The following is a 21,277-nucleotide window of genomic DNA, read 5'->3' as shown; positions in this document are numbered from 1 at the left end:
ACACATTGGTTTTCACATGGAAGAAGAAAAGACTTAAAAAAAATCTCTTCAATAATATGCTGTTGGAGGGATTTGATATTTTAGAGTCCTAAAAATTCAAGTAGTATAGGCAAATGGACTGTGATTTAGAGAGGTGTAAATTAAAGTTTTTAGAGTCAACTCAGCTTGTAGTTGTAGAGACAGACACTAGTTTTGTGTCACTGTGCACTGCTCATTTAAAGAGCTTCCTTTTTTTGGGCTTATAGTGTTATAACACCCTAATTTGTGAACCCTTATGACAAGTTTTTAATATCAACCTGTATTTTAGAATTCAGTCTTTGAATATGGCACAGTTGTCCTGATTTATGGATACTTAGTAAGTATGGAAACGGAATTTTCTTGTAACCTGTTCGTTGGTCTGATATTCATAGTACTGCTTAACAAGGTTTGGCACGTACTGATGTTTGAGTTGTTTATTTATTTATTTATTTAAATTTTATTGAGGTATAGTTGATTTACAATGTTGTGGGAGTTGTTAGTCTTAGAGTTGAGAAGATTTTTAGGCTTTAAAGAGATGACTATATGATTTGTTAATCAGAATGCTTTACTTTTTTTTTTACCACATACAGATTTATTATTATTATTTTTTTGCTGCTGATATTTTTGATATTATGCTTACATTTAGCATGGCCTTAACTATGCTACACTTCTGCAATATCATCTATTAGCACTAGATAATTTTTATGTCATGTTAATTTTACTGCTGTAAAAACCCTCGTAGTCAAACTGGTAGACATGATATTCTGTAAGCTATAAAAAATTAATCAGATTTGCTGTTTTGAGGGTGTACATTATCTGTCTTATTTGAAGAACTGAAATTTTAAAATGAGAATTTTACAGGTTAACCAACTGTCAGGGTTGGTTGGTTTTTTGGTTTTTTTGTGTGTTTTTTTTTTTAAAGCCTAAGAAAGTCCTAGGTGTAAAGGTCAAGAGAACTAGATTTTTCAACACTATCTGACTTGATATAAACCTCATTTATTTAATTATGGAAGTCCATATTTCTTTATAATGGCAATAATCAGTTCATAGGTGATCAGATTTATCTTACTTTCCCTTCCAACATTTTTTCTTGAGGAGTAGAGAATATTAGGATACGGTATTGATGAAAGAGAAGGTAGACTATTTGACCTAAGTTCCAACTTTTTCCATTTTCAACAGGGCTATATCTTAAATGGATATTTAGAAGGTGATGGAAAAAAGATCTAATATGATGATTGAACATTGAACAGCACTTTCAGAACTCCCTATGTTCATGGCGCTTGATAGGAACTTGAGGACAAAACATGAATGAGGCAGAGTCCTGGCTTCAGGGAGCTTACAGCAGTATGATAGACATAACGTAAACAGATGGATAGGACAGCTCAGTATTTATGATAGAGATCTGCATGAGGTGTACTGTGGGTTACCCAGAAGAAGGATACCTAACCCATTAGGTAGAGATGTTAGTGTAAACTGAGAAAAAAAATTGCTTAAAAAAATTCAGTTGAGTTAGATTTTCTTACTGAGATTAGACATTGTGGTAGGTGGAATAAGTTTGCTCTCTCTCTGCAGTTTATGATTTAGATGCTAAATAAACAGTTTTATTCTGAAAAATGACTGCCACTTACTAGCTGTGTGAATTGTTGGCAAGTTATTTAACCTCAGTAAACTTAAGGTTTCTCGTCTTTTCAAAAAAAGGTTAATATCAGTTTGCCTATAGAGTTCTTGTCCTCTTGCCTGTAGAGGATTAAATGAAAGAATAAAATAAAACACTTAGAATGCATGGAATGTACATTCAAATTTTAGCATTTATTTTATTGCACATTATAAACCAACCAACCTAATATTTGTCATTCTTAAATTCTACGCTGATGACTTGAATAATTGAGTTTTCAAGTTGATTGACTTGCCGTATTTGTACTTTATGTCTTTCAGTGTATAGCCTAGTCAGTGCTCTTTAAATATTTGTTAAATTTACCTCAGGTAAATAATCAGATGACCAACTTTCAGAATGGTAGGATATAGTGAAATTAACTCAATGGTGTAGTTGTATGGAACCTAGTTGAATCATCCCTTAATGATGTAGAATGCATTTTAGGACTGGGCAGTTCTATACGATCACCCAGAATGTTAGTGGTTATATTGAAAAATGTGGAGTTGAAGAGGGAGTCATGATTTCACTTCTACCCTATGAAGTTACTGGTAGTTTCAGGTTGGAGCCTGTAATACATATTGCCCATATGAATCTTTCTGCATTCAAAACAGATATGATTGGAAAGTGAACCAAATTTAAAAGGATGCAAAAAAGACCAAATTTTCCTTTTTGCATTTAGCTACAGAATCAGAAATAGGAATTGGAAAAAGCTGGGCAATTACGTATTTGTGGGTGTGTGTGTATTTACCGTTTTACCTTGTTTAGTCACGCTTTTATATATATATATATATATATTTACTGATTTCAGCAACTGATGCACATTTTGCATCTGTGTAGTTAAGGAATAGAACTTACGGCTTCTTGCCTATTATTTGAAAATTGTTGAAGAGAAGCTGGCTGTGATATCCTTGTTAAAAAATAGTATTTTGGCATTCTGTAATTTACCCCTTAAAAAATTAGTGAGTTAATAATATATTGCTATAGCATATTCTGTAATCTATTAAAGTCCTCATAAAATTGACAGTACTGGCTGTATGGTTTGTGAAAGATGTGGCATTTGATTAATAATGGCTATTGTGTAAATGTCGGATAAAATCAAATAACCTTTAAGTGAGTAATGGAATTATTTTGTGTACCAGGAACTCAGATCTAAAAATCTAAGCACCATTAATGTCATACTTTTGATTACCTTTTATATTTTTATCTAAAATTGTCTTGCACCCATATGCTTTCCTAAACTTATGATTTTTCTGTAAGGCTCTGACATAGTTTAATTATTTACATAAATAAAGTTGTGTATTTAAAATTTTAGTGAGGGCTGCCCCCTATAAGTCTAGATACAGCCATATTGCAGGTACTATAGTTGTTTTGGAAAGGATATTGTATTGCATACTTACATTATGACTTTTACATGTTCTCTTTAATATAACATCCAAGGAGGTTATTTTTCTTGTAACCCTATTAATTGCCCAACATTCATTCTGCTAATTAAGATCAGTAGGAAGGAAGTACCTTGTAGCGTTATGAGTAGATATTCATAAACTGGAATTTGAGGCATGTGTAAAAACATACCAGCTCATAACTGGTTTAAATGACTAAGAGTTGATAGTATGCTTTTCAGCGTTTCTGACGATTATTTTGTAGGTGTAAGATAGTAAATTATACATGTGACTCTATAGATAGGAGAGGTTGTAATAGTTTCTTCTTTTTTTTTAACTTTACTTGTTTTCTTTTAACTTTAATAGTTAAAAAAAAAAAAGAAAGGGACTTCCCTGGCTGTCCCCTGGTGGTTAAGACTCTGAGCTCCCAGTGCCGGGGGCATAGTTGCAATCCCTGGTGGGGGAGCTAAGATCCTGCGTGCCACAGGGTGCTGCCAGAAAAAGTACAAAAAAAATCAAACTTGCTCTTTTAGATAGGTTGGCTATTGTACCAGTAGAGGCTCTTTACTTTAAGCTCTCAGGTTTCTTCAGAAGAAGTAAAATTTTTAAAAGAGGGTTGTCTATAAATCACTATTCTCAGCTAGCCAAGGTCAGCAAATGTAGGGTACGTGGATAGGTTCAGATCCTAGTTTCTAGGAAATCTTTTTCAAAAGAACATTCCAGGCCCCGCTATGGACTTACTGGATCAACATTTTTTGCAAGTGGAGAGTGGGGAGTGGAGCCTGATGATTGGGGCATTTGTATTTTGAGTGACATCTTCAGATGATTGTTTCTTCCCTGGATGGGTGCTATTTTTACAGCATTTTTATATATGATTTGACCAGATATGGTCATTATTTTGTTCACTGTTGTACCCTCATGTGCTAGGCATGTAGTGGGCACTCAAATTTCTTTATTTCAAGTGCTTAATAGAAAAATAAAATTTAGTCTAAACCAGCACTGTCCAATAGAAGTAATGTGAACTATATACATAATTTTAAGTTATGGTGCCACATTAAAAAAGTGATAAAAGAAACAGGTGAAACTAATCTTAATATACTTTATTTAACACAGTATAACCAAAATGTTATCATTTTAGCATGCAGTTGATATTAAAGAATTGAGGTATTTTACCTTTTTTATTTTTGTAGGAAGTCTGAAATCTGATGTGTTTTACACTTACAGATTGTTGTTTGGATAAGCTATATTTCATGTGCTCAGTAGTCAGGTATGGCTGGTGGCTACCATATTGGACAGTGCAGGTCTAAGTAGGTTATGCCCTTCTCTAGCTCTTACTCATAAGGCCTAAAATGTTATTACTCTTCCTACCTACTCAAATTCTGAAGCGCCCAGTTTAAAATTAATTTTCTCGGTAAAGCCTTGCCTTACCACTTCTTTCATACAGTGAGCTTTTCTTCTTTATAAAGTAGTTACTCTTTTTATTCATTATCTAGTAATTTAATTGTAAGTTGTTTTGTGGTGTGTGCTCTTTGCAGTAAAAACCTTGCCTCAGGCTTCACTGTATGTCATCAGCGTGCATCACAGAATAAACACAAGTTTTTTTGTAAACTATATAGGTTTTAACATGTCAGGGAGGAAGAAATTTTTCTCTACCCTTCTAGGTTCTTCTGGCTGGTCTAAGAGTTACATTGACATGAGACAGATTAACAGGAGAAAATCAAACAAAAATTTAAGGGCATGTATACATGGAAGAGACCCAGGAAAACTGCCAGAAACCCTCACCTTAAATACCAACTTCCGCTGAAGACAAAAGAGGGTACTGGGGGTGGCGATTTGGGACTTCAAAGGGGAGAAAGGCAATTCACATGAAGATGGAAAAGCAAATGTTTGGTAAACAAATTTTTGCTGGGCCTTGCAGAGACTATGGGACACAGAGTGGACTCTGATCTCTAGGCCCTGCTGAGTTTCCCCACCACACTTAGCCTGTACTTTTTGCAGATATCTCTGGTGATAGCTCAATTCCAGGAATAGGCCCACTATCTAAATTTTTTTAAGCAGTTAGGGGGAAGGTCAAAGTTTCTTCCTGAGTCTTTTGGGCCTTGATTGTTTTCAGCTCAAAATAATCGTGTGCCAAAGAGACGTTGTGGGGTGGTAAGTTTTGCTCCCAAACATTTGCTTTTTTTGCCCTGTTAATAACTTTAAGGAATTGACCAAATTTGCTATACAACAAAATGGTATCAAGAGAATACTCGGTTTATGATTTCATCTTCCATGTTGAAATAAAATAATAATGCAGAATAATAGCTGTAATAAGTAACTACAAAAACTTTTCTGGATTTGACTTCATTTCCTATCTGATGCTAGCTATCTTTCAAATCCTTAGTCCCTCGAGCAAATTGTGTTCATTTTTTCATGCTTTTAAGTTTAGAGCAATGTTTGCCGAAGTGTTTAATAGAACACTAGTCTCAGAAGATATGTTTTTGGGAGAAAGAACTGTGGTTGAATACACTTGGGAATGGGAAAAACTAACCATCATGGAAAGTCAGTATGTGCATTAGTTTATTAATGGTTTAAGAAATTCTTTAGTAAAATATTCTCTTTTGCAGTGTAATTAAACAACCTGTTATGCTGCAGAAGCTTTGTTGTACAGGACATGCTATAGGAAATACATCCTTAGAGAGCTTTGTATATTTGATATTATGTTGACGTTGCTTCTATCTGTACCTTACAAGATAGGGGAGGAATGAATATATATATATATATATATATATATATATATATATATATATATAAAATATACATATAACTCATTTATTTAATTAACTAGAAAAGGTTGATAGGCTTTAAAGACGTTACTTGGTGAGAAAATTCTTTGTTGGCTTTTCTTTTTTCCAGAAATTCCTTTTGCTTTCTTTATCTCTGTCTCTTTACTCGCCTTTGTGTTACCCATTTTGAATCTGAGGTATTTGCGAAATTGACCTAGGAGGAATACAATTCTTCCTCTTTGGTATGGCAAAATTAGCGGTGTATTATTTACCCCAGGGTATATGTAGTTTAAGCAGCTTCTGTGGGATATACCTCACTTTATGTATAACACATCACACTCTGGGTCTGAGTTTTAGGAATAGAGTGGGTTTATTTAAGATAGCTATTCTCTTTTGTAATGGAAGTGTACCAGTGCTGTTATTGGGAAGGACATGAAAAAAATCAAGAGGCAGATATAAAAATAGGTGTACACAGCTAGGACTCCAACTTAGCATTTGAGAACATTATATATAATTAAGAGCGTGCTGGACTCTTCTAATTGCTTCATTTCAGAGGAAATACAAAAGTATTAATGAAATAAATGTTAGTACTGGGAAACTGTGGTAAGATGAATTTCATATAGTGACTCTTTCTATGAGTTATCCATGATAGACATGATTGTTACTACTAAAATATCTGAGGCCATGGGTTTCAAAACTTATTAATATGATATCTAATTTAGTCATAGCTACTGTGGGGTAGATTAAGATTTCATTTCACAAGTGTCCTTGTCATTATGAACTCCAAACTCCCTTCTAATTTGATTTAGATTAGAGATAATCATTCATGGTTATAAGTTCAATTTAATGTTAACTAAGTCAGACAATAGTCTATCTTTTATTTAAATCTGCTTAGTGATACCCTGGTTCCTTTATTTTAAATGCACAATTTTTAAAAAGGCTCTCTATTTATTTATTTTTTACTGAAGAGATTCAGATGGGAGAAGGTACATAGCTAACAGTTCTATCCTTCTCATTGAGGGCAGGGCTAAAACGTTATAGCATTTTTCACTAAACCATGAGTCTGCATATATTAATTGCTGTAGCAGCTACTGTAAATCCAAATCTCTGATTTCTGCTTGTTAAACTTAAAGGAGGTAAAACATTACCACCAACAAAAACTTTGAGGAACATATGCAAATAGTGCAGATGTATTGAACATCAACTTTTATAGTAGCTTCCCTATTCCTATAAGCAATTCTGAGGTTATAAATATGTGATTATTTTGATGACATAGTTTCATTTGCCTAGTCCACATTAAAACCAGAGTGAATTTTAACTTTGAAATAACAGTAAGAAACTCTTCTTAAATTGTTACCTTCTGTTTGTTGTACACTAGTACAGTGTCAAAGATTCGTTATTTTTCTTTTAAAGCTGGTATAGTCTTTTCAGTTGAATGACAAAAAGAAGGTATATCAGGGCTAGAATTAGTAATACTAATGAAAACATCTTTCCTAGCAAGAAATAAGACTGTTTAGACTGTTGACACTCTTTTCTGTATTTAAGATAGATTTTTACATTTTTCAATGAAAAACATTGTCGACTTTTATTTAAAGATTTTTAAAAGAGGTAGCAATTATGGAGGCTATTTTGAAACCATGCATTGTTTATCAAACTTATTTTACATATGTGTATAAAAGGATCTGGGCTTTCATATATTTTTGTTATGTTTATAACTGATAGTGAAAATGTTTAAATATATAAGTAGCTGGTGAAACTTTTATACAACATGTTAAAAAGTCTCTTGTAAAAGCTTTAACACTAACAGCATCTGTTAAAATATAAAAACAAATCTGAAGTTCCCTAAGAAAAATACATTATTTTTCTTTGAGGATACTACTGTTGCTTTGCTGCCCTCTACAGTCATCTAAAATAGTCACTCTTGACTTTTCTCCCATGAAATGATTAAAATACTTCCTTGACTTGTGTGCTTTAAATTTCAAGAGTGGGTTGAATAATATTTACTGTCAAAATATGACAACGTTTTAATTAATCACAACAGTTGATCTATACCTGTAATGCAAAAAATAAAAGGTTTACAGATTGAAGCAGGGGATGGATTGGGGACTATTGCACATCAATCAGGGAACAGATGATAGATAGAGCACCAACCAAGTGATAGGTAGTGTAGAGGATATCACAGTGGAATAAGATGTGATGGCTGCTCCCAAGCTTATAAATCCATTTGTAAGACTAACTGCGTGTTAGATATCTGTAATAGCATACCAAGTAGTATGATACAGCCTAAGAAGATCAGTAAGGCTTGGAAGAGTCAGGGAATGCTAATTAGAGGAATTGAAACTTTTGAGCTATATCTTAAAGAATGATTCGAGTTCAGACAGGTAAAACAGGGTTATTTCAAACAGGGGAGAGAATATTTATTAAAACATAAAGCACCTGTTACACAGAAAGGGCTATGCTAGGACCCTTGGGGTCTTTGCCCTTAAGAAATGTAACATTTAATTGTTAGCAGATTTGGAATTAGAAAATGGGGTGTGTGTGTGTGTGTGTGTGTGTGTGTGTGTGTGTGTGTGTGTGTGTCTGTTTTATACCCAGTTACTTAAGCTTTCTGCCTGTTTCAGTCCTTATACACTTAGCTAAATAATAGCTCCTTTATCGAGTTGCTGTGAAAATTAAATGAAATCCTTATTAAACTGCAGTAAAGTGCTTTACAAATACAGCTATCCATAACGCAAGGGAAAATGAATTGTCTCATGTTAGAAATATAAAGTGTTGTGAGATTGCAGAAGAAGGAGCAGTTTAACTGGGAATGGAGGAAGACTTAATATAAGACCTAATTTTCTAGCTGAACCTTGAAGGAAGAGTTTTCCATTTCTGAGGGAAGTCAGTGGAAAAGAGAGCATTCCAGGCTGAAAAGATCACTGGACTGAGGACTCTGCGGAAGGAATTAATGTTTCCATGTGGTTCAAGTATGAGCTTTATGGAGGGAAGTCATAGATTTTAAATACTTTGCTGATACTGAGGAGATTAGACTTCGTGTGGGAGGCAGTGAGGAGCTTTTGAAGGCAGGTAACTATTGTCTGTCAGTGATTTGAGAATATTTTATAGCTCTGATAGCAAGGTAAAAGATACACGGGAGATATGAGAGACAAGTGAAAGGGAAAACCATTGCTGTTGTCCATAATGTCCATAGTGTTGTCCATCCAAACATGGTGTTTGGATATCATAGGTGAGGAGAGAAGAGTTGGATATGAACTTATGTTTCTCTCTTGAATGACTAGAAAAGTATAGTAGAAGGATTGATGAATCGATTTGGTAACTTTTTGGAGGCATTTTAATTGTGCCTCTGGGGCATATTTTAGAGCTGTAGTTGGAAATTTGTTCTGAGAGGGTAGTGGGGGAGGATGTGGAATTGGGAATTATCAGGATCCAGGTATTTGGATTAGATAAGCTGTTTAAAGGAGAGAGGAGGTGGGGGGGGGGGAGAAGAGAAGAGAGAAAGGAAGGAAGGGGAAGTAGGGAGCGGACTGGAAAAAATTTTAAATGTTGAGGTACTTTGGGGATTTCCCTGGTGGTCCAGTGGTTGAGACTCTGTGCTCCCAATGCAGGGGGCCCGGGTTCAATCCCCGGTCAGGGAACTAGATCCCACATGCCACAACTAAGAGCCCGCGTGCCGCAACTAAAAAAGATCCTGCATGCTGCAGCTAAGACCTGGCGCAGCCAAACAAAAAAAAGGTTGAGGTACTTTGATTAGGTAAGAGGGAAGGAGGGAGGGGAGAAATAATCTGGGAACAAATTCTGACTTGATAAATAGACCAATACATTTAGTAGTTAAGAGAAGTGCATTGATGACTTAGTAATTTAGTACAAGTGGTTAGGAAAAGGGTCAAATTCCAAAAAATTAACTAATGAGGGGATAGTGAAGAAGTAGTAGGGTAGGGCCTGCTCTTGGGAAAGAGGAACATGAGCAAATAATTTGAGGGGGAAGAATAATGTATCAGTTATTGTGGGCTGAATGTGTTGTCCCAATATTCCTATGTTAGAGCCCTAACTACCAATCTGGTGGTGTTAGAAAGGGTTCTTTGGCAGGTGATTAGGTTTAGATGAGGTCATGAGGTTAGAGCCCCCATGATGGGATTGGTGCCCTTATAAGAAGAGAAAGACACCAGAGCTTCCTTCTTCCACCATTTTGAGGATACAGCAAGAAGGTAGCCATCTGCAAGCCAGGAAGAGAGTTCTCACCAGAACCCAAACCATGCTAACACGCTGATCTCGGATTTCCTATCCTCCAGAATTGTGAGAAATAAATGTGTGTTGTTTAAACCACCCAGTCTGTGGTATTTTGTTATAGCAGCCTGAGCTAAGACATCAGTGAAGGTTCTTAATTACGAACACTTCAAACTTAACTTTGATTAAAATAAAATTTATTGAAGGATATTGAGTGGTTCACGTATGGAAATGAAGAACCAAAGGAGGCTAGGCATCTAGAAACATATCCAGAACCATAGCCAAGATAATGTCTAGGGGCAGTCTGTCAAGGTCATTGCTTTCTGCCCCTTGAAACACTGGACAGTGTAGCTTTGCCTATTATACTGACATTGCTGCTCTTAGAAACTAGATACGGTTATTGCCATAGCCCAAGAGTATATATTTTCCATGGCTGTCCACTACAGAAAATTGAAGAAAAGCTTTTTAATTTTTATTATGAGACTTCTCTGTCTTTGGGAGGGGGATGGGAAAAGAACATTGATATGGCAAGGTCCAGGAACAGAAAGTAAGTGGAAACATTAAAAACACAGATGAGAGAGGCTAATCTTAGAAATGGTGAGGGGCTCTTCTTTCTACTAGGCAGAGAAAAAGAAAATGATAGGTGAAAATACAGAGAGATTTCCAGGTATAAGAGGGAAGTTCTGGAGAGGATTTCATCTTTATTGATTTACGTGATAAACTTTGAGAGTGCAGGGTGATGTTGGGACTTAGTAGTAGAACCTGTGGGCAGAAATGGAATAAGTCATCAATTAAGAATGAATAAAATGAAGTTAGAAGTCAATTGTTATTACTAAGGAAGAGAGAAGGATTTGTGATTAGAAAGTAATGGGAAAGGGGCTTCTGGAGTGCTGGTAAAGATTTATTTCTTGACCAGGATGATGGTTTTGTGGATATGCTTACTTTGTAATAGTTCTTACAACTACATACTTACCATTTATACTTTTCTGTTTGTGTGTGTATGTATATATACTTTGTTGAGTCTTTTGGATTTTCCATCTATACAGTCATGCAATCTATGCATAATTAAAGCCTTATTTCTCTCCAATCCTTATACTTTTTTTTCCTTTTCTGTTGCTTATTGCACTGGCTAGGACCTCCACTATTGATGTTGAATTAAAGTGGTGACCGCAGGCATCGTTGTCTCATTCCTTATCTCAGAGGTAAAAAAGTGTTCAACATTTCAAAATTAAGTATGATGTTTGCTGTAGTTTTTTTTTTAATAAAACTTTTTTTTATCAGTTTAGGAAAATTTCTATTCCTAGTTTGCTTAAGAATTTTTATCATGGAGTTTAATTTTATCAAGTGCTTTATCTTAATTTTGAGATGATCATATACTTTTTTAAATAATGTGAATTACATTAAAAAAATGTTAAGCCATGTTTGTGTTTCTGGAATAATACCAGTTTGGTTTTGATGAATGTATCCTTTATTATAGGATTCAACTGACTTTTTAAAAAAATTTTTCTTCACCATCTATGTTTATCAATTAAATTGGCCTGTAATTTTCTTTCCTTATGATGCTTTTGCCAAGTTTTTGTATCAAAGTCATGCTAGACTCATTAAAAAATATGAGAATTGCTGCATCTTTTTCTATCCTGTGTAAGAGTTTAAGATTGGTACTTTTTTTTTTTTTCGTAGAATTAGTTGGTAGAGCCATCCTAGCCTGAAATATTTTTTTTATGGGAAGGATTTTTAGTTACAGTTCATTAAATAATCATGGTACTGTCTAGATTTTCATTCTTCTTGTGTCAGTTCTGGCACATTGAGTTTTTGTAGGAATTTGTCAATTTCATGGTTTCAAATCTTTTGACATGAAGTTGTTCATAATGTTCTCTTACTACCTTTTTAGTGCCTGGAGGGTCTGTAGTAATGCCCCCCTTTCTCATTCCTCATGTTCGTATTTTGTTTTTTTGTTTTCTGGATCAGTCTTGCCAGGTGTTTATCAATTTTATTCGACTTTTCAAAGAACCCATCTATGACTCGTTCTTGATGCTCTTTACGTTTGTTTTCTGTTTCATTATTATCTGTTCTACATTTTCTGTTTTTGGAGGGTTTATTTCCTATTCTTCTATTTCTTGAAATGAATGGTTAGATTATTGATTTTTAGCATTTCTCTTTTTCTTATACATGCATTTGACCCTATAAGTTTTCCAACTAAGGTCATATTCACAGGTTAACACCTCCTAATTGCTCTTTCTGCATCTGTATTTTTTCCACTGTAATATGTGAACTTCTGCTACATTAATTTTTCTAGATAATGTTTTTGGCTTCCTGTATTTTCACTCTTCAGTATTACCTATTTTTTCCCTCTTGCTTATTTACACTTTCCCTGACTTGACTTTAAGCTCCTGGAGGGCAAGGAATGTGCCTCCTCTTCGTCCTTTCTCAGCATAAAGCCTGGTCAACACAGGTAAGTGTTAAATAAGTGTTAGCAAGAAATACAGATGTGCAAACAAACTGAATTAAGAATTTGCCGGGCTTCCCTGGTGGCGCAGTTGTTGAGAGTCCGCTGGCTGATGCAGGGGACACGGGTTCGTGCCCCGGTCCGCGAGGATCCCACATGCTGCGGAGCGGCTGGGCCCGTGAGCCATGGCCGCTGGGCCTGCGCATTCCAGAGCCTGTGCTGCGCAACGGGAGAGGCCACAGCGGTGAGAGCCCCGTGTACCGCAAAAAAAAAAGAATTTGCCTTTCTGACTTCATCTCTGTTATTTGTTACCAATACTTAGATTTTTCTTCTCCAAACTTCCCTTGCATTTTCTGTTTCTGTGAATCTGTTTACTTTTGTACTTCTTCCCATAGTGCCCATTCTCTGCTTGGAAAAACTCACCTTGCCTAAGATCCGGCTTAAATTCCACTATTTTCCCACAGATTACCAAACAAAATTAGGAATCACTAGTTTGGGCTTAGCTGAAGGAAAATTTCACTTTTTAGATGCAACTTTTCTCACCCTACATGCTTCTCTCATTCGTTCTCCCAATTTTCTGTTTTCACCCTTAACTATGGTGACTTTCATAAAGGTGATATAACCCGGTTTGCCTTGGAAAGTCTAGGCTTACAACTGTTTTTCTGGCATAATTATCAATAATACTCCTCCACTTCCTTTCACTCTAAAAAATGTTTTGGCTTAGATGACAAATTATATGATTGCTCTACCATACATCCATTGCCTTGCATGTCTTATTTTCTCTTCTAGATTCTCACATCTTGGAAGTCTCAGGCTATACTGTTTTCTACCTTATAATACGTAGTACTTAATATTCAGTGAATGAAATGCAGTAAATATTTGAGCTCTTACTGTGTTTCATACATACTTGTATTTTTTCCATATTAGCTCACTTATTTTTTCAACCTAGACTTGTAATATCTAATTCCTTGCCCCAGTGTTTTTCACTTAAAGTGAAACATCTTGCAAAATCTTCACTCTAAATCAGTTCAGCTGTACAAATTCTTATGCTTACTTCTCAGCTACTAGTGGGACTTGGGGAGAAAAAAAAAATCATATAACCATGCAGATTCGTGCCCCTAAAGAATCAGGCTTTAGCTTCAACTGGACCTCAAACAGTTTTTCTAGCAATCCTCTTTTTGGTTTAGTCAGTGCATGCTCCCATGTTTGAATTTTTTCTTTTAAATTTTACTGAAACCTTGTTAATTAGGTGATAATAGTCCCATTTTATAGGTGATAAAACAGGCTCTCAAGTACCCAGGGTCACACTGGTAATAATTTAGAGGTCTGTGTGTTCTTAAATCTAGGTTAGTCTGGCTCCAAAGTTCTTGCTTTTTTATTCCATCCTGTTCTACCATTTGCAATTTTAATTCTTATTCTTAGGTCTGAAAAGTATTACACTACTTAGCCATAAGCTCCATGTACTTGTTTAGAGGTACCTCTTTTAAAATGGTAAGTTTGAGATTTTTTGATTATGTTGTGTAAATGTGTGTATAAATTTTTAGGTGTATCATTGTAGAAGGCTGTCATTTATGAGGATTGATAATACATCAGTGTCTTTAAAGCACTAGTTCTTTACAATGTCTGCTTTATCTGAGAATATTTACATGTTCACAGGCCTTCTGCTTTTTATGTATCATTTATAATTAGGTTAAAGTAAATTTAAGGATCAGAAGTAAATTCATCAGTATGGTTAAAAAACAGTTCCCTTGGTTGAAAATTGTTTACTGTTGATTATAAATTTTTACTGCTGTAATAACAGTAAGGCCTAAGATAATATAATTATTATAGTGTTTTGGGGAATACATTTTATAATGGTGATTGAAACTCATAATTTCATTAGTGTTTAAAAATTGCTAAAATTTCAGTTTGAAATGGGAATTGCAAGAGCAGATTCTTAGTAATTGTTATGAAAACCCATCTCCCATGCATTTTACCTCTAGTGGAAGTAGTGCTTACTTAAGAACTACAGCCCCCCTCTACTTTTTATTTTGAAAGTCACTGAGCTTTTGATTGTCTCCATTAATAGCCATTCTAGGTTTTCTTTCTGTGAAATGTTTAGGATTTATTCATAATGTGCTCAGCATGATGGAGTTGGAAAGATTACTTTTCAAAGCCAAGAGGCTTCTTGTCTGTGTTTTGCCACTAGCCATATGATAAGGGCAAATCACTTCACAGTCTCTGTAAAATGAGATTAGATCAGATGTCCTGTAAATTCTCTTCCTGATCTAAGATTTTGTGCTTCTGTTCTGAAAATATAAAGGAACTGTACTTAAAAGCATAAGGTGAATTCAACTAAAGGGAACCTTTATGTGGGTTGATTAAATCAAGGTATTTTCCTTATTTGAAATTAAAAGGTAGTGACTGAGAATAGATGATGGAAACAGCATTTTAGAAAGAGCATTTTATAAAGGCTGAAATTGCTACTTAAAGATTGGTAAAGATGTACAGTGGCATGAAATTTATCTTTAGTGTTAATGTATAGGAAATACTGTAGTAGAAGTTTGCTGTTTCTTGAACCTGTTACTTCCTGTGTTGGTTACATATAAATCATTTTTATAGAAATCTAAACCTTAAAAAAATTAACTCTTTGGGGCTGATTTTTTTTAGCTTTGTAGAAAACTCAGACCTGTAGTTAGAAGTTAACCTTTATTGAATTCCACTCTAAAACTGTGCCATCTAGAACTTTCTGCAACGAAGCAAATGTTGTATAGCTGTAGTCTTCAGTATTACAGTCACTAGCCACATGAGGCAGCTAAGCACTTGAAATATGGCTAGTGTAACCGAAATTTTAAATTTTATTTAATTTTAATTAATTTAAATAGCCACATGTGACTAGCTGCTGGGACAGAGTTGTTCTATGAAATGCTAAGCACTGTGCCATAGCATAATTAGAAGACTTCAGTTCTAGTTCTCTACTGTGTCATTTCTGATTACTGCCCTTTACCCACTTTGGACTTAGCCTTCCCTTCAGTCTTATTTTATTTATATTTTGGCCTCATACTGGATCTTTGCGTAGCCTGGAATCGTCTTCCTAGCCAATGAAAATCTTAGCCTCGAAGGCACAGCTTAAATGCCACCTCCTGCAAAGCTTTTCCTGATCCTCTGGACTATAGCAAAGGCATTCTTATTATTTACATGACCTGTGGTAAGTCTTTTAACCCTTTTGATTCTTAATCTGTCATATGAGGTACCTATGTACCTCACAGTGTGGTTTTTTTGTGTGTGGGAGGGGTGATGAGGTGTGGGGGTCAGATGAAATGGTGTATGTAAAAGCGCTTTGATAATTTTCAAGAATACACAACTGTAAGCTGATGATGTGGTGTGAAAACTGAGTCTCAGAAAGATTGACTTTCCCACCGTCTCCCATTTTCTGCCTCACTTTACTTAATACTTCAATCCCAGTAATTATTTAGCTACATTGGTTTTTGTAATCTCTAATCGTAATTTCCTTCTTGACTAGTTTCAAGTCTGTAGTCTACCACTGAAATCATTTCTTTGCCTGCACATCAACTGCTTGCTCATCTCTCTTCTAATTGTGCTAGCCTGGTGAAACTCTCAACCTAGCTGAAATCTTTACTCTCTGCCTTGTTAGTTTCTCCAGTCAGGCAGCTGAATGCTGATTGATGTCACTGTAATTCAAGATTAGTAAATACAAGTGGCTCTTGGTACTACTCTGAAATCATACATTTTCCTAGTTAGTGGTTCTCAAACTGTTTGGTCTTGGAACGTTTTTGTGCCCTTAAAAATTATTGAGGGGACTTCCCTGGTGGTCCAGTGGTTAAGAATCCATCTTGCAATGCAGGGGATGCTGGTTCGATCCCTGGTTGGGGAACTAAGATCCCACATGCCAGGGGCAACTAAGCCCACGCGCTGAAACTACAGAGCCCACGCTGTCTGGAGCCCGTGTGCCGCTACTAGAGAGAAGCCCATGTGCCGCAATGAAGAGCCCATGCGCTGCAACGAAAAATCCCACGTGCCTCAACTAAGACCTGATGCAGCCAAAAAATAAAATAAATCAATATTAAGAAAGATTGTTTTTTAATTATTGAGCACTACAGTGAGCTTTTCTTAATGTGGGTTTTATCTGTCAATATATATTTGGTTAAAAGTTAAAACTGAGAAATTTAAAAATGCTTTAATTCCTTCAAAAATAATAAACCCATTACATATTTTTATGAAAAAGAGGTGTTTCCTATAAAAAATTTAGTGGTAAGAGTAGCATTGTGTCTTATTTTGTGAATGTGTTTAATGTCTACCTTAATTGACAACAACTGGATTTTCATACCTGCTTCTGCATTCAGCCTGCTGAGTATCATGTTTTATAGCCTCTGGAAAATCTACCATATATTCATGACAGAATGAGAATGAAAAAGACAAATAAGATCTTAGTATGACTGAAAATAGTTTTGACTTCATGAACAACCAGAAAAGGTCTTAGGTAATCTAAAGGGTCTCACTTTGGGTACTGTTATTTCAGTCTATCTACTCTTTCCCCACAATTGTTTTACACCTTATTTCTTTTTACGCTTTTAGGACCTCCTCTTATCTCATATGAAATCCTTTCTGTTTTAAAGAGAAAAGAGAAGTAGTCAGAAAAGAACTTTCACCACCATTATCTACCAACCTATCTGTCTGTACTGGTAGTCTCTGCCTGCTATAGCTGATGCACAATGAAGGGCCAACAGTATCTCTTCTAGTCCTGTCCCATACTGCCTCTTCTCAACAGTTGTCCCTTCTCTTGTCTCTTAAATTTTTTCAGTCATTTCAGTCAGCTTAAAAATATGCTATAACATCTCCCATTAAAAAAGTACTCTCCCTGACCCATCATCTTTCTTGAGCTGCTTGCTGTCTGATCTCTTTCTCTGCCCTTATGGTAAAGATTCTCACAAAAGTTACAGGTATAATAAATGTTTTCCAGTCCCTCTCCTATTCTCACTTTTTTATAAAAACAGCCTTACTGGGCATAAGTGGCATATAATAAGCTTCACATATTTAAGGTGTACAGTTTGTTAAGTTTTTTTTTTTTTTAACATCTTTATTGGAGTATAATTGCTTTACAATGGTGTGTTAGTTTCTGCTTTATAACAAAGTGAATCAGTCATACATAAACATATGTTCCCATATGTCTTCCCTGTTGCGTCTCCCTCCCTCCCACCCTCCCTACCCCACCCCTCCAGGCTGTCACAAAGCACCGAGCCAATATCCCTGTGACATGCGGCTGCTTCCCACTAGCTATCTACCTTACTACGTTTGTTAGTGTGTATATGCCCATGACTCTCTCTCGCCCTGTCACAGCTCACCCTTCCCCCTCCCCATAACCTCAAGTCCGTTCCCTAGGAGATCTGCGTCTTTATTCCTGCTTTACCCCTAGGTTCTTCATGACATTTTTTTTTCTTAAATTCCATATATATGTGTTAGCATACGGTATTTGTCTTTCTCTTTCTGACTTACTTCACTCATTACAAATAGCTCAACTTCATTTCTTTTTATGGCTGAGTAATATTCCATTGTATATATGTGCCACATCTTCTTTATCCATTCATCCGATGATGGACACTAGGTTGCTTCCATGTCCTGGCTATTGTAAATAGAGCTGCAATGAACATTTTGGTACATGACTCTTTTTGAATTATGGTTTTCTCAGGGTATATGCCCAGTAGTGGGATTGCTGGGTCATATGGTAGTTCTATTTGTAGTTTTTTAAGGAACCTCCATACTGTTCTCCATAGTGGCTGTACCAATTCACATTCCCACGAGCAGTGCAGGAGTGTTCCCTTTTCTCCACACCCTCTCCAGCATTTATTGTTTCTAGATTTTTTGACGATGGCCATTCTGACTGGTATGAGATGATATCTCATTGTAGTTTTGATTTGCATTTCCCTAATGATTAATGATGTTGAGCATTCTTTCATGTGTTTGTTGGCAGTCTATATATCTTCTTTGGAGAAATGTCTATTTAGGTCTTCTGCCCATTTTTGGATTGGGTTGTTTGTTTTCTTGTTATTGAGCTGCATGAGCTGCTTGTAAATTTTGGAGATTAATCCTTTGTCGGTTGCTTCATTTGCAAATATTTTCTCCCATTCTGAGGGTAGTCTTTTGGTCTTGTTTATGGTTTCCTTTGCTGTGCAAAAGCTTTGAAGTTTCATTAGGTCCCATTTGTTTATTTTTGTTTTTATTTCCATTACTCTAGGAGGTGGGTCAGAAAGGATCTTGCTGTGATTTATGTCATAGAGTGTTCTGCCTATGTTTTCCTCTAAGAGTTTGATAGTTTCTGGCCTTACATTTAGGTCTTTAATCCATTTTGAGCTTATTTTTGTGTATGGTGTTAGGGAGTGATCTAATCTCATACTTTTACATGTACCTGTCCAGTTTTCCCAGCACCACTTATTGAAGAGGCTGTCCTTTCTCCATTGTACATTACTGCCACCTTTATCAAAGATAAGGTGTCCATATGTGCATGGGTTTATCTCTGGGCTTTCTATCCTGTTCCATTGATCTATCTTTCTGTTTTTGTGCCAGTACCATACCGTCTTGATAACTGTAGCTTTGTAGTATAGTCTGAAGTCAGGGAGCCTGATTCCTCCAGTTCCTTCTTTCGTTCTCAAGATTGCTTTGGCTATTCGGGGTCTTTTGTGTTTCCATACAAATTGTGAAATTTTTTGTTCTAGTTCTGTGAAAAATGCCAGTGGTAGTTTGATAGGGATTGCATTGAATCTATAGATTGCTTTGGGTAGTAGAGTCATTTTCACAATGTTGATTCTTCCAATCCAAGAACATGGTATATCTCTCCATCTATTTGTATCATCTTTAATTCCTTTCATCAGTGTCTTATAATTTTCTGCATACAGGTCTTTTGTCTCCTTAGGTAGGTTTATTCCTAGATATTTTATTCTTTTTGTTGCAATGGTAAATGGGAGTGTTTTCTTGATTTCACTTTCAGATTTTTCATCATTAGTATATAGGAATGCCAGAGATTTCTGTGCATTAATTTTGTATCCTGTCACTTTACCAAATTCATTGATTAGCTCTAGTAGTTTTCTGGTAGCATCTTTAGGGTTCTCTCTGTATAGGATCATGTCATCTGCAAACAGTGACAGCTTTACTTCTTCTTTTCCGATTTGGATTCCTTTTATTTCCTTTTCTTCTCTGATTGCTGTGGCTAAAACTTCCAAAACTATGTTGAATAAGAGTGGTGAGAGTGGGCAACCTTGTCTTGTTCCTGATCTTAGTGGAAATGCTTTCAGTTTTTCACCATTGAGGATGATGTTTGCTGTGGGCTTGTCATATATGGCCTTTATTATGTTGAGGAAAGTTCCCTCTATACCTACTTTCTGCAGGGTTTTTATCATAAATGGGTGTTGAATTTTGTCAAAAGCTTTCTCTGCATCTATTGAGATGATCATATGGTTTTTCTCCTTCAGTTTGTTAATATGGTTTATCACATTGATAGATTTGCGTATATTGAAGAATCCTTGCATTCCTGGAATAAACCCCACTTGATCGTGGTGTATGATCCTTTTAATGTGCTGTTGGATTCTGTTTGCTAGTATTTTGTTGAGGATTTTTGCATCTATGTTCATCAGTGATATTGGCCTGTAGTTTTCTTTCTTTGTGACATCCTTGTCTGGTTTTGGTATCAAGGTGATGGTGGCCTCGTAGAAGGAGTTTGGGAGTGGTCCTCCCTCTGCTATATTTTGGAAGAGTTTGAGAAGGATAGGTGTTAGCTCTTCTCTAAATGTTTAATAGAATTTGCCTGTGAAGCCATCTGGTCCTGGGCTTTTCTTTGTTGGAAGATTTTTAATCACAGTTTCAATTTCAGTGCGTGTGATTGGTCTGTTCATATTTTCTATTTCTTCCTGATTCAGTCTTGGCAGGTTGTGCATTTCTAAGAATTTGTCCATTTCTTCCAGATTGTCCATTTTATTGGCATAGAGTTGCTTGTAGTAATGTCTCATGATCTCTTTTATCTCTGCAGTGTCAGTTGTTACCTCTCCTTTTTCATTTCTAATTCTATTGATTTGAGTCTTCTCCCTTTTTTTCTTGATGAGTCTGGCTAGTGGTTTATCTATTTTGTTTATCTTCTCAAAGAACCAGCTTTTAGTTTTATTGATCTTTGCTATTGTTTCCTTCATTTCTTTTTCATTTATTTCTGATCTGATTTTTATGATTTCTTTCCTTCTGCTAGCTTTGGGGTTTTTTTGTTCTTCTTTCTCTAATTGCTTGAGGTGCAAGGTTAGGTTGTTTATTCGAGATGTTTCTTGCTTCTTAAGGTGGGCTTGTATTGCTATAAACTTCCCCCTTAGAACTGCTTTTGCTGCATCCCACAGGTTTTGGGTCGTTGTGTCTCCATTGTCATTTGTTTCTAGGTATTTTTTGATTTCCTCTTTGATTTCTTCAGTGATCTCTTCATTATTAAGTAGTGTATTGTTTAGCCTCCATGTGTTTGCATTTTTTACAGATCTTTTCCTGTAATTGATATCTAGTCTCATGGCATTGTGGTCAGAAAAGATACTTGATACAATTTCAATTTTCTGAAATTTACCAAGGCTTGATTTGTGACCCAAGATATGATCTATCCTGGAGAATGTTCCATGAGCACTTGAGAAAAATGTGTATTCTGTTGTTTTTGGATGGAGTGTCCTATAAATATCAATTAAGTCCATCTTGTTTAATGTATCATTTAAGGCTTGTGTTTCCTTATTTATTTTCATTTTGGATGATCTGTCCATGGGTGAAAGTGGGGTGT

General features: G+C 35.7%; 1 protein-coding gene across 3 annotated transcripts in view; it reads left to right on the top strand.

Moving 5' to 3' along the window:
• Nucleotides 1-21,277, top strand: part of NECTIN3 (nectin cell adhesion molecule 3) — a 145,695-nt gene that overhangs the window by 2,383 nt on the left and 122,035 nt on the right. The window contains exon 1 of one of the 3 annotated variants that reach the window (XM_067738943.1): nt 15,652-15,676. The exons of the other annotated variants lie outside the window; for them this stretch is intronic. Within the exon in view, the coding sequence (XP_067595044.1) occupies nt 15,667-15,676 (10 nt within the window). The 5' untranslated portion in view covers nt 15,652-15,666. Of the gene's footprint in view, nt 1-15,651; nt 15,677-21,277 lie in introns of those variants that run through there. 3 annotated transcript variants of the gene reach the window in all.

The sequence above is a fragment of the Pseudorca crassidens genome, chromosome 5 (assembly GCF_039906515.1).
Source record: "Pseudorca crassidens isolate mPseCra1 chromosome 5, mPseCra1.hap1, whole genome shotgun sequence".
Taxonomy (NCBI): Eukaryota; Metazoa; Chordata; class Mammalia; order Artiodactyla; family Delphinidae; genus Pseudorca; species Pseudorca crassidens.
The sequence above is the reverse complement of the archived record's forward strand: the minus strand, read 5'-3'. Positions and strand labels throughout refer to the sequence as shown.